Source organism: Ruditapes philippinarum, unplaced genomic scaffold (genome assembly GCF_026571515.1).
Source record: "Ruditapes philippinarum isolate M1 unplaced genomic scaffold, ASM2657151v2 ctg684_1_1_1_1, whole genome shotgun sequence".
Taxonomy (NCBI): domain Eukaryota; kingdom Metazoa; phylum Mollusca; class Bivalvia; order Venerida; family Veneridae; genus Ruditapes; species Ruditapes philippinarum.
In genome coordinates, this window is record NW_026855648.1 from 243,599 (window position 1) to 257,701 (window position 14,103).

A 14,103-nucleotide genomic window follows, 5' to 3' on the forward strand; every position below is an offset into this window, starting at 1 on the left:
GTCGACATCTGAATGTATGCCTTGTTTTGTGCATAATAAAATGTCGGACTATACAGTATTTCATATATCGTTCCTTGCTTTACACGTGTATTTTGTGAAAGCGTTTCCGGATTATAATACATGTGAAAGCGTGACAATGTAACTATGAAAAGATATTCATGATAGATCTAGATCTTTTATCATTTGTCAATGACGTGAACCAGAACCCGAAGATATAAATTACAGTTTAGCGTCTTCTTGAACAGATAAGTACCAAAGTTTGTCTATCAGACGACCATGGAAGTATTCAAGTTCTACATCAGTTTTTAATATTTTGGTACATCTGGTTATTATTTATCATACTACGCCAAATGTGACAGAAACCTGTAAATATTTAATTCTCTTTAAACTTAAAAGTCGTTTGAAATATTGTGAAATATATTTGTTGTACATTTATACGATGGCGATACAATAAGTCAGTTGAAACAATAGATAACATAATTAATATGGATTCCAAGCTATTAATCGTGACTTTTTTACTTTTCAGCTTGAATACATTCACTGCTCAAATATGACACAGGTCGAAGGTTAATACACAAACTTGTTCCAGAACTATAACAAGAAACTTTTTCCATTGATGAATCACAACAATTCAATGGAAATAAATGTCACGGTAGGTATTAGAAGTATAAATAATTTCGATGAGCTGTCTGGCGAAATTGAACTTACAATGTATTTCACTTTACAATGGACTGATGAAAACTTGATATGGACACCTTCTCAATATGGTGGCAAGTCGGTGTTGTTAGTAGCTTCAGAAGACATTTGGCGACCACAACTTTATCTTCTACAATCATATGACACACTCCAGGAGATAACGAATGTATCGTTGATGGCACGGTTGTTGTCGAATGGCCTCGTCATGTGGAATATTGGAAGTGTTTTGAAAAGTGTTTGTTCTGTTGACGTGACGTATTTTCCTTTTGATACCCTGACATGTGTATTAATGGTTTCAGGCTGGGCTTACACAAACGACGAAGTGTTACTTATCGTCAATAATGCTAAAGTAAATGAAGATTCTTTTTCCAACAATAGTCAATGGATACTTCAGTCGGCAACGTCACAGAACAATTATGATATAATATCATCATTTCCCCCGACGATTTTTGTGATACTTAAACTAAAAAGACGAAGTGATTTATTTGTAGTGTACATAATATTTCCAATGGTGTTCTTTGGCCTTATAAATAATCTTGTGTTTGTTATGCCTGCGAATTCTGGAGAGAGGACATCAGTTGCTATAACAGCATTTTTGTCGTTTATTGTTTTTATGCAAATGATAAATTCGATTGTTCCTGAGAGTTCAGAACCTATGGCTTATATATATATTATTATATACTTTTTCTATTGGTTTATAGCTCACTCATTTTATTTCTATGTATATGCTCGTTATGTATCTATGACAAGGACACACCAGTTCCTCAGTCCATAGAAAAGATGATTTATTGTTTTCGATGTTGGTATTTCAAGAGAAACAAAGACAAAGTAACACCTGTGAGGAAAGCATCCATTTTGTCTGAGCAAGTTGACGTTAAAAGCACGAACGAAAAGTTATCATTCAGTCAAAATGATGAGGATTCTCCTTTAATGACTTGGGTAACGGTTGGTAAGACATTTGATTCCTGCTGCTATGTTCTTTTGTTGATGACATATTTGGCGGTGACCATTCACACATTCGTAAAATTGTATTTTAACTACAGTTGCTGAATATTTTTACTTACATTGATATGAAATGTTCTGACACAGTTACTCGATGCGGTAATTTCTCTATATGCGTATTATAAGACATAACAATGAAATTCACATTTCTTTGTAATAATGATAATATATAATTATGGCAAACAAATTTATACAAATGTATATCTTAAAATGTTTCTTGTGTAAAACGTCAAATTTCAAAATGAAAATGTGAAAAAGCGATGTAAATAAAACTAGATATGTGAAATGATTGTATTTGTTTTTTTTTTCTTAAATATATAGTGCTTAATATAATGTGTTTAAGAAGTTTAGATGTTTCATAGACATTACATTTTCGTGTTGTTTTCATAAATGAAAATTATGTAACAAGAAAGATATATTATACCAGTATACAGATAAAATATTTTCAACGTCAATCTTGTGTTAACATAAATTTACACAGGAACAATATGCAAATGGAGAAGAGAAATTTGTCAAATGGAAAGCTCGAGGATTCTCAAAATGTTTTAACTATTTACAATAATGATACGAACGAATGACACTAAATTGTATCCAACGTCAAACCCATAAGGCATGTCTTTTTTCTCATGCCCTTATAATTTATCTTGTCCCCGAAGGAAAAGTCAAGCTAAATGTCAGAGCTGAAATCATTTATTTAAAACAATAAAGTTCTCAGGTTTGTTAATTAACATTATTGTGTGATTTAGAGCTCTTTGCAAAAGAAATATGTACATATGTTCAAAAATGCCTACATAGATATGGAGAGAAAAAAATAAACATGGGAAAAACATTTAATTTTTGTTATGTTTTTAAGGTTCTTTTTATTTAAAAGTTAAAATAAGGTTACAATTTCTTCCTAAGCTAAGCTTGCGCATTTAGAAAGATGTATTTCCTTTTCAACGGTTAACTGCATGTCTTAATTAACCTGTCCTGCTTACTTGTCGTAATGAACTGAAATTGCATTCCTGTGGTCAGCGGTCAATCTTATTGCAATATTTCAGGGAATAATTGATATATATGAATCACGTTTTTTTTATCATTATTATTTATTATCATTTTATGGCGTGCTTACATAAATTTCACATACATACATTCATCTCACTTCAATACGAAAACATATTAATATATTCATTATAATATATTATACTTTGTGTATAATGAATATTAACATGTGATGTTTTATCTAAGTTTTTAAATTTAGCTTAATATGTCATATTTTGAAATCTTCCATGCATCAATGAATCACTTCAATGTATCATATTTATAACTCTTGAAACATTTGATTTGAAATAGATTATAACAGATATTTCCTATTACATTACATTGAATGGTTATTATTAAAATGTCAAGCAATTAAATTACTAGAGCTATGGGTGAATTGATTCTACAAGAGGATAATAGTTATCATTTACAACATTTTGTACCATCAAAGCTCGTTAATATTCTAAGCGCTGTAATAAAGTGAATATCATTAGGGAATATGATATTGATTACATATTTATTTTCTTTTTCAAAACAATATTTTAGATTATTTAAATTATCATAAAGCTAAAACTTAATCCCTCTGGTAGAATCAGGCTTTCATATTGGGACAATGTATAGACGTCATTCCCTATTGATTAAACGTAAACAGAATTTTAAATGAACATAATTAACATTATGACATTCAGTTAAATTACAGTTACTGGTTAAATAATATTTTTTGGAATCTAAAATTTACAAATTATTGATGATGCAGATCTGAGACCACTAGAACAATAAAACGTTATGATGACATTATAAAAGCATTTTGCAATAAATTACATCAACCATAGGATCAAGAATAATGCCTTGCATGAATGGCGTTAGAACAAATATCACAATGTCATTGATATCCCATAAGAATTATAACATTAATGAAAGTTCTTTGAAAATGTATTGAATAATACTGACGTGCACATGGTCTGTTAATGACAATAAATATATTCAATAAGTCATTTAAAATGACTTTTCGGATGTTCAATTTTTTCAAACATAGAAACATGTCAAACGAGCTTCTCAAAATTTATATATTATAAGTATGAAAAGGCTTAAAAATAATATAAGACTCAAAGAGCACCCAAGTACGCAACCCCGTCACATCCTCCAAAAAAAAATAAAAATGAAAAAAAAAATGAAAAAAGATAAAAAGAAAAATAATAAAACAGAGACTATTTCCAAAAACCACATGCAATAGCTAGACATACGCCTACTGCATTGTGGGACATTAGTACCGTCACATACAACAAGACAATATGGTTGACAAAACAGACCAAAGCCACAGGGATATATATCATTCAGTACTTTTTGTTCATTTTATATTTTTATTTCCATTGCTGGCACAACCTATATATACAATTTTGTGTGTTGTATTTATTACAGAAAGAGTGTATTTGTATGTTAATATTTACATGGGATGGAATATGGCAGAAAAAATATTGAAATATCTATTATGTACAAAACTGCTGATATTGTTTTACATGTATGCATTTTATATTAATATGTTGCTTATTTGTAAATATGTTGTCCTCGTGGGTCTATGACCTGCTGGCATTTACTTGAATAAAATCATACTCAATTAGCCTTCTATATACATAATTAATTAGCCTTCTACATATTTAATCCATATTCAATTACGCAGTACCAATGCCAGGTACAATGTATATATTTAAGTAAAAAAAAGAGTTCAAACAAATTCGAACTATTGATTTATTAGAATATAATATTGCAAATCATTAACTTTTAGCGTGACTGATATATCTCGTTTTAACTTAAATATGAAAATAAAGACCAACAAGGGAGAAAAACTAAACCCGGACCATGAAATCATTCAACAATCATAATTCAAATATTATATTCAAAATCGAAAAAATAAAAAAACACAACAACAACAAAAACAAAAACAACAAAACTTCTGTAACAGCTGCATTGATCATTTAGATTGCAATTACAAATAAAAAATAAAATAAAAAGGGGATGTATAGTGTTACGAAATCAAAAGAAACGCCTTGTGAAATGTTTCCCCTTTACGGTTAGTAAAATGTCAATGATATCAATTGTTTACATTTTATAATATGAAATAATAATATATTATTAATATTGACATTTTTTCAACCTGGAGAAGAAAACAAAAAACACAAAAAGGAAAAAGTGCATGTCTGTTACCACCAATAATAGCTAATTAGATGCATCTTTTGGCTAAGCTCAATAGGCCAATACGGAAACAGAATATTTCGGCCCCAAACTAAATCGGCCCGAATCGAAAAATCGACCATTGGACGTGTCGGCCATTTTCCGCGAGACGTTTCGGCCCTACTATAGGCTAAAGCTTGATTGTATAAACAAACAATTATGACACTTTAATTCCTTAATTAATTAAGAAAGTTTATTACAGTTATTCCTTAGAAAACATAATCTATTGAACTTTATTATCGTAGGTAGGATAAACATGTTAACTGATTATACCATTTATTTTTATCATAGTAATTGATTGTGCATGTATAATACAACAGTTGTATACAGTATCAATTTAGGTTTTGTTAATTTATATAGTATGTTTCTTTGTGTTAGGAATTGTGTCTTGGTAACTGTTGCAAGCAATGCTATATCAGCAGCAGCAAACAGGTCATTTATACATTGCTTAAGTAACATTGTCATATAAAAAGTTTAATTGAATTGGATTCAATTTATCTTTCTTATATAATAATAAATTTTCATATAACTGACAAAAATATTATTTTACAGATTTTATGAGATAATCTTAAATGTTTCTTCTTACAGAAAGCAAATGATCATCATGTGATGAACTTAATGTAAAATGTAAAATGATAAATAATCTCTAATCTTATTCATCAAACAAAATATGTCTATGATCACTATGATATTTGCCTTTTTGATATTAGCAAATAATTTTCTTTTGATTAGTCTAAACATAGTAGAATTTTTTTTTAATTTATCAAATTCTCTATTAAACTACCATACATCAAATTGTCATTAAACACGCGGCAAAATCAAAATGTTATTAGTTTTAAATGATATTATCGGAATGATTTCAAAATTTCTGCATTTGAATACAGACATATTATTGTAAAACCGGTAATTGTCCAATACCCCAAACAATTAAACCATGAACAGTAGGTATCAAATGTTTCTCCGACATTTGTCCAAGTTAGATCATCATCTTCCTTGGAGCCTTCCTTTAACTGATCTTTATCAGATTCAACTCGTTCACAATCAACATTAGTGTTTTGACCATTGCTTAAATCTGTTTCTACTACATTGATCACTCTTGTGGGCGTCTTGTCGTTACCAATACATATTTTTCCAATTTTGCACATCCTTTTAAAACACATACATCTTAAACAATATACAAGATATTTAGTAACGACCGGTATTTTCCCTTTCCTGTCATATATTCGCATAGACACTATGCACATAAACATTATGTATGAACTATACAATAAAAGAAACATTAAATAGTAATAAATATATGCAATAGGAGATGAACTTTGTGGAACATTGTTGTTTACTATCTGCATGTAGACTGCAAATGATAAGAACGCTGTGATAGCGACCGATGTCCTCTCTCCAGACGAAGCTGGCATAGTAAACACCAGATTATTCATCCCTCCAAGAAACACTAATGGTGTTACTATATAAATTGTATAAAATTCACTTCGCCGTTTTAATGTGAAGTCGATTTTAATTCCAGATGGGCCATGAGGAACAGTTAAGTTGTAAACAGTGCTATTTACGTATAACCACTGACTGTTTTCAGTCCAATAGGTTGTAATAAAAGATGGTTTTAAAGAAAGGAACATTACATCTTCACTCCTGACTGTAAAGGAAGTTAAAGTTATAGAACAATATTGGCTATCAAAAGGGAAGAATGTCACATCAACTGGACAAGTGATTTTTGTAACAGAACCCATTGTCCACACAACTATACCTTCATGGTTGATCCTTAACATTTCAGATACTTTGCCAATTTCTTGTATATTATCAAACGATTCACGTACAAATGTTTTTGGTCGCCATATGTCTTCCGGTGCTATAAGAAGATATTTTTTCCCGCCATAATCTTCAGGAGACCATGACATACGTTCTTCCGTCCATGTGAAGTTGAATATTAATGTCAACGCTAATTCACCGGACAGTTCATCAAATGTGTTGATACTACGTAAATAAACAAAAACACCAACTTCCGCCGCTTCACTTTGATTTGTGAGGGGCAATAGTTTGCTGTTGTAATCAATAAGCAGACTTGAATACAGATTGTTTGCCTCTGTTGTGTTAAGGCATGAAGCTATTATGTCAGATTGTATGACAAATGCTAATAAAGCGTGTAAATATTTTTGCATTTTCGAATGTATTCAGTTAAAACCCTGAAAAATGAAGCATATAATGTAATTTAAGACTAAGATTATCTAACATACATCTTTGAAGGTAAAACTTACGCTATATAGCATTGACCCCTCAATTATCATATTATAATTCCGTCTGCATTGACTTTCAACGATGAATTGAATTATATTTTTTTTGCGTAAAGCAGACTAAATTAACATTAGTGTTGCAGTTTTGTTAAACTGGGTCGAAGATGTTTAAGTTCAAGGTATGCATTGATAACAGAAATACTTCAATAAAAACGAATTCAAGCATACCTTCCAAATGAAAGTTTATTTATAACGGAAATAAACAAATGAATTCAAATAGTAAAAATTTATACTTAAAGAAAATAAAAAATCACATCTATATCGTTTTTAATCAAATATGCTAAGACTAAATCATAATTAAGAAGCATTATTAACAAACTTCATGGAACGCCGCCTTTCCTTGTTGATCTTGTTTATCATATTTTATTCACTTTAATATTTAAGATATAACTATATTAAATACAACCAAAACTATTAAATAAAAAATCATATACTCACTTCTCCGGCGTCTGTATTGCTAATAAAGTGTTCTCACCTAGATATACCGTATTCCATTGATATTTTCCAATATTACTAGATGCGCACGGTATTTTGTTTCTACAGTACCTTTAACTGAATATTGTTATTTCCGTTGTGTTTTGTTCAAATGCACGGTATTTTAGAAATGATTTCAATAATGACTCAATGAATTATCACGACTTAACAAAACTCCTAGTCGGTATGATTAATTGATGCATTTGTCCTGAAATAGATGTGATGAGTTATATTTCATTGACGTGTGCGTTCTTCTAGATAGTAATTTAAATGAGCTAAACGACATGCATCATTTAAGTAATCAGCTATCATAACAAAACGGCAAAATAACTTTAATTGCCTTGAATAAATAAGTACTTTACACATACTATATACGTGAACTTCCTAAGTCACTTAATTTCTTAAATTTATAGCTTTAACTTAAGAGGAACGATGACCATGAATTTTACGGGGAAATATGATTCCGTGACAAGACAAGGGCGTCCGTGCCCGAGTGGTCATTGACTTCAAACCACTCTTACCTCACCACTGTGGGTTTGAATCCCTCTGTACAGGCGTTTGATTGTTTAATGTGTCTTTTAAACTGTAATTTTAAAATACCGACATACACAAAAATAATAAGACTAAAATGTCCTAAAGCCTTAAATAAAATATTATTTGATTCCCCTCCTACCACCAACTTACAAAATCAATGATTCCCCTAAAGAAGTTTTATTTCATACAACAAAAAAATATTCCTACAAAAATTACAACAAAAAACAACAAACAAATACAGTTTATATGATAGCTGAGGGTGATATATATTTTGTATAAAAGTAACAAGTAATTTATCTAAATGTATGCACAAAATTGATGTACCAGAATATACAATTGCATTTGGTCGATACTTTACGTGACATTAACATTTCGATTTATAGATGTTTTCAGTCTAATACAATTCTTTCCATATGAATACTTATTGCTATTGATGGACAAACCACTTCTAAATAAGATATGCATTGATATAGTTTATGTCATATTTAATCTAATCATAGATATATATATATATATATATATATATATATATATATATATATATATATATATATATATATATATATATATATATATATATATATATATATACATGTTTGTTCGATAAATAGTGACACACTTAAAGCACCACTTTTGTTCACTAATTGGGTCCTTTCGAAATATTGGATTGTGATTCTATACCTGAAATATCCGATACTAACTTATCAATAGTTCATTGTCACTGTCCATTCCTTTATGTCCGAGTTCTCTCGCCAATCATTGCTTCCATTTCAACACCATGTGCTGCTGGGATGACGGTATCATTTACTTGTAAAGTGATATTTTCAGGACCTTTTGGTTTGGAAGATGAACATAATTTGGAGAATAAATTATTCATTTTAAGACATTCTCCCGCTTTAAAAAAAATAATGTTTCAACGGATATATCTTGATAATTCTACTACAATTGTCAATGAAAACAATGAATATGGTAGCAATTGGATAGAAACTAAATCGGTTATATATCTTATCTGTTGAAGGGAAATAACAGAGCAAGTTTGAATATTTAAATGTTAATATTTCGCTGCACTTATGGTTAGATTACGTTTGTGGAGACAACAGTTTGGATTAAGATTAATTGGGAAGTTTATGGATTTGTACTGAAAACATTTTGACAGAAATACACAAGATTCTTAAATCTTTTATCAATAATGTAAATTATAAATAGAAAATATACATAAAAAGGTGTTTCTTATAACAAAAGTATATCATTTTGTTTAAACGATGTTGATGTCAGCTTACCAAACTTATAAAACAATTCATAGTATCGTTCATGCATCTGAAAAGCATACATGTATATCTTAAACATAGAAAGTGACCAGATATCATAATGCACGAAAGGTGACCAACGGCTGCGGATATTCCATTCTTCTGTAATCAAGTGATCATTTTGTTTAGCGCAAAAAGTCGTTGATACAATTCACACGATGATTAAGTGTCAATTAAAATAGAAGTATGAAGACCACGATGAATACGGAGTGTAAACTTTTCATTGTAAATATTTTACTCCTTCTGCATGAATACATTCACTGCTCATATATAACACAGGTTGAAAGTTTATACACAAACTTGTTCCAGAATTATAACAGGAAACTTTTTCCATTGATAAATCACAACAATTCAGTGGAAATAAATGTCACGATTGGAATCATAAGTATAAATAATTTCGATGAGCTGTCTGGCGAAATAGAACTTACAATGTATTTCAATTTTCAATGGATTGACGAAAACTTGATATGGACACCATCTCAATATGGTGGCAAATCGGTGTTGTTAGTAGCTTCAGAAGACATTTGGCGACCACAACTTTATCTTCTACAATCATATGACACACTCCAAGAAATAACGAATGTATCGTTGATGGCACGATTATTCTCGAATGGCCTCGTCATGTGGAATATTGGAAATGTTTTGAAAATTGTTTGTTCTGTTGACGTGACGTACTTTCCTTTCGATACCCAAACATGCTTATTAACGGTTTCAGGTCGGTCTTACACAAACGACGAAGTGTTACTTATCGTTAATGATGCAAAAGTAAGCGAAGATTATTTTTCCGACAATAGCCAATGGATACTTCAGTCGGCAACGTCACAGAACAATTATGATATAATATCATCATTTCCCCCGACGATTTTTGTGATGCTAAAACTACAAAGGCGAAGTGATTTCTTTGTAGTCTATATAATATTTCCATTGGTGTTCCTTGGCCTTATAAATAATCTTGTGTTTGTTATGCCTGCAAATTCTGGAGAGAGGACATCAGTTGCTATAACAACATTTTTGTCATTTATTGTTTTTATGCAAATGATAAATTCGATTGTTCCGGAGAGTTCAGAACCTATGGCTTATATATACTATTATATTCTTTTTCTATTAGTTTATAGCTCACTCATTTTATTTCTGTGTATATTCTCGTTACGTATCTATGACAAGGACACACCAGTTCCTCCGGCCATCGAAAAGATGATTTATTACTTTCGATATTGGTATCTCAAGAGAAAGAAAGCTACTGTAGCATCCGAGCGGAAAGCTTCAATTTTGTCTGAGCAAGTTGACGTAAAAAGCACGAACGAAAAGTTGTTCGTTCAAAATAATGTTGATGCTACTCCTTTAGTGACTTGGAAAGTAATTGGAAAGACAATTGACATCTACTGTTATGTTTTACTTTTGTTAATATATTTTGCAGTGACTATTCATACATTGGTGAAGTTGTATTTTAACATTAGTTTCTGAAAACATTTATATGCATTGATATGAAATGTTTTGACAAAGTTTCTCGCTCCGATATTTTCTCTATTTTTTAAAAATCATATTGTTTGATATTACAAATTTACATACATTTTATATTTTCTTTTTATAATAGTATATACGGCAAATATATTTATATATCATTTCAAAATGTGTCTTGTGTATACTGCCAAATGGTGTAAAACGTGAATACTGATTTTAATAGAACCAAATAGCATGTTTGTATTTTTGCTTTTATTCTTTAAATACATATTGTTTTCTGCCCAGAAACATTTCAGTGTAAGAAGTTAAACTGCTTCATAAGCATTACATTTTCTAAGCTTCCTTCATACAATGGCAATTATTTCTAGCGGCAGAGAAACATTTCAACAAGTATACTTGGGCTTTACCTAAAGTTGAAATTGAGAAAAGAACATAGCAACATAGACCGGGGAGCGACATTCACCAAACACATCTCTCGGCAATACTCCGCTACACAAGGTTATCTGTAAGGCACACACCAGGACAACAAATAAAACAGGAGAGGGTAAAAATAAAATTAGAACAGTCGGGAGAAATGTAATGAGAATATGAGATGCAATTGATATATCAAAATGTCTGATATTGAATTACAGGGACAAGGGTGTATGGGTAGTGAATAAGAAGTTGATGGGGGCAAATATTGAAAATTAAGAAGAGAAGGAAATACTTACGGTGGCAAATTATAATTTTATGAAATTAACAAGAACATAGACGACAGTCATATAGCGGTAAGTATGACAACCACAACTGGGTTGTTTAAACTTGTCAAAGGTCCATAAAACTACATTCTTAGGCTGGAAGGCAACACAACAAGAAAATCACCAACACGGGCCCGACCAATCAATGCAGAAAACGAAAACTAAACTATTCTGTCACAATTGGTTTAAGAACTGCCCCTCATAGAGTCTCCCTCTTGGCCCATCAGATGTAATTAAAGCACAGTATCCAACTGTAAAAGGGTTAAATGCTAACTATACAGTATGTTTCAATATAGATGGGTCATAATCTATTTTCATGAAATGTTTGGTAGTTTTAATAAAAGCAACGGGAAAATGTCAAGGACCCAAACTCTTACGTATTTTATATTGTTCTCGTTGATTAAGAGTAAAATGAAATCTGGCATAATCTAGTAATAATTATTCGGTGTGATTGACAAATAAAGTAAGCTAAAAATCTGTTATCATATTTCATTTCACATGCGTGATAATTGTTCTTTTAAGTGTAAGGGGAATAAACTAGAGCGATATCATTGAATTGTTTTGAACAGGACACATTCGTTATTGTGTTATTGTTTATCACTATCAAAGTTTGCTAGTGTTCTCAGATCTATAATCAAATGTATAGATCATTAGGGAATATATATCTGATCACAAATTAAATTTCTCTTTCAAAACAATATTTTTCACATTATTGATTAAAGCATTTCAGTCTAACTTCATTTCTCCTTGTAGAATCATCAATTCACACGGTGACCATGTAAACGAAGCTGTTCATATTGTAACAATGTAAACCGATGAAACGTAAACAAATAAGAACTCAGGAGACCATGTTTAACTCAATAAAATAAGGAATTACGGTAAAATAATCTATTTGAGAATCCATAATAACAAATCATTGATTTCGGGACCTACAATAATTATAAAGTTTAAATAACAATAGAAGTAATTATATTGACATTCGAATGAATAATGATATTGAAAATGAATTTAAATTTTACAAACTTTTAATTATTAAAATGATCGGGAAATTTATTTAATCCCCTTGATTTCTGTTTGAATTTTAAATTGGGCATTGCGTAAAGGTCTGGCTATGGCATAAACAATATTCACACATATCCTACATTTAAAATCTTTCTTGAAAAACGGATACTTTTCCAACTAAGAAATTGATTTTTGATTGAAGGCCCCTTCATAAAGGAGTGGGGTAAGTGCAAGCTACGTCCAGCCCCCCCTAGCACCGGTTTAAGAGTTTAATTATAAATATTAATCAGTATAATCTTTGGGTGACATGACAAAACGTTTTTTTCCCCTTTATTTTCAGCGTCATTCTACGTAAAGTCCATCAAATGTGTTACTTACTAAATGAAAAATGCAGACACCGTTTGATTGAGTCTATTCACGCTGGATGATGGAAATGTGATCTAACTAACTGAGGAAAAGTTTTCTAATGTAGTTCTTAAACAAGCCGTCGTATAAATTTACAACTTGTGTTGAACTTGAGCCCCTGGTGTGAATCCCGAAATAAATTTTTTCTATAAATTAAAATGAATTTGGTATTTATTTAAAATTGTATTTGATTACTGTTTTAATTTTTTAAATTTTTGGAACAGAGATTTAATTTTTAAAAAAAAAATTTTTTATTTTTTACAAAAAAAAAAATTTTGTTTTTATTTTTTATTTTACCTTTTAAATTTTTTTAAAAATATAAATTTAAAAGAAAACATTAAAAACATTTTTATTCAAATAAGTTCTTTAATTAGAGCATGTTAATTTATTTTTAAAAAACACCCTTTTTGTGAATTATGTTATTTATTTATATATTTAATTGTTATTTTTATATAAATGAAAAATTTAAAGATTTTTTCTTAAAATTTTAATTTTCGCTTGGGAATTCCCAATAAATCAAAGCTAAATGTCTAGTAGGAATAACAGAATATCTTGTTCTACGCTATAAAAGACAGAATAAGAATAAACTTATCCGTAGCAATAGCAGCTAACATATGATATCCGAGATATAAATTGTTAATTGGTCTTGGCCTTATAGAAATATAATGACCTAACTGGAAACTTAAATGACGCTTTCATTATATTAACAATGTCGCAAGCTCAGTTTGATTGAGCCTGTTTATGGAGTATATAAGTTAGATTTCGGAACTAGTTATTGTATCGTACTTTTAAAATAACTGTGTTGCAGATTATTTACGATAAAACTAAAAAATGAAACAATGTTTGCTTAAACATGTGCTTGCATTATTGTAATACTCAGCTTAAAGATAAATATTTTCTATGAAACTAAATATCCATTCACATTCAATACCGAAA

At 30.1% G+C, this 14,103-nt stretch overlaps 2 protein-coding genes across 2 annotated transcripts; one reads left to right on the top strand and one right to left on the bottom strand.

The window, feature by feature from the left end:
- Positions 1 to 220: 220 nt before the first annotated feature.
- LOC132743999 (neuronal acetylcholine receptor subunit alpha-5-like) lies at positions 221 to 1,945 on the top strand. The gene has a single exon (XM_060732598.1). It carries the CDS (start codon positions 617 to 619, stop codon positions 1,469 to 1,471), a length of 855 nt encoding a protein of 284 aa, XP_060588581.1. The 5' UTR covers positions 221 to 616; the 3' UTR covers positions 1,472 to 1,945.
- Positions 1,946 to 4,011: 2,066 nt separating this feature from the next.
- On the bottom strand, positions 4,012 to 7,811 carry LOC132744000 (neuronal acetylcholine receptor subunit alpha-6-like). Its single transcript, XM_060732599.1, has 2 exons — positions 7,686 to 7,811; positions 4,012 to 7,139 (listed from the first exon to the last, which is right to left on the bottom strand). The coding sequence occupies exon 2, from the start codon at positions 7,113 to 7,115 to the stop codon at positions 5,793 to 5,795; it is 1,323 nt and encodes a 440-aa protein (XP_060588582.1). The 5' UTR covers positions 7,116 to 7,139; positions 7,686 to 7,811; the 3' UTR covers positions 4,012 to 5,792.
- Between the last annotated feature and the right edge of the window lie 6,292 nt (positions 7,812 to 14,103).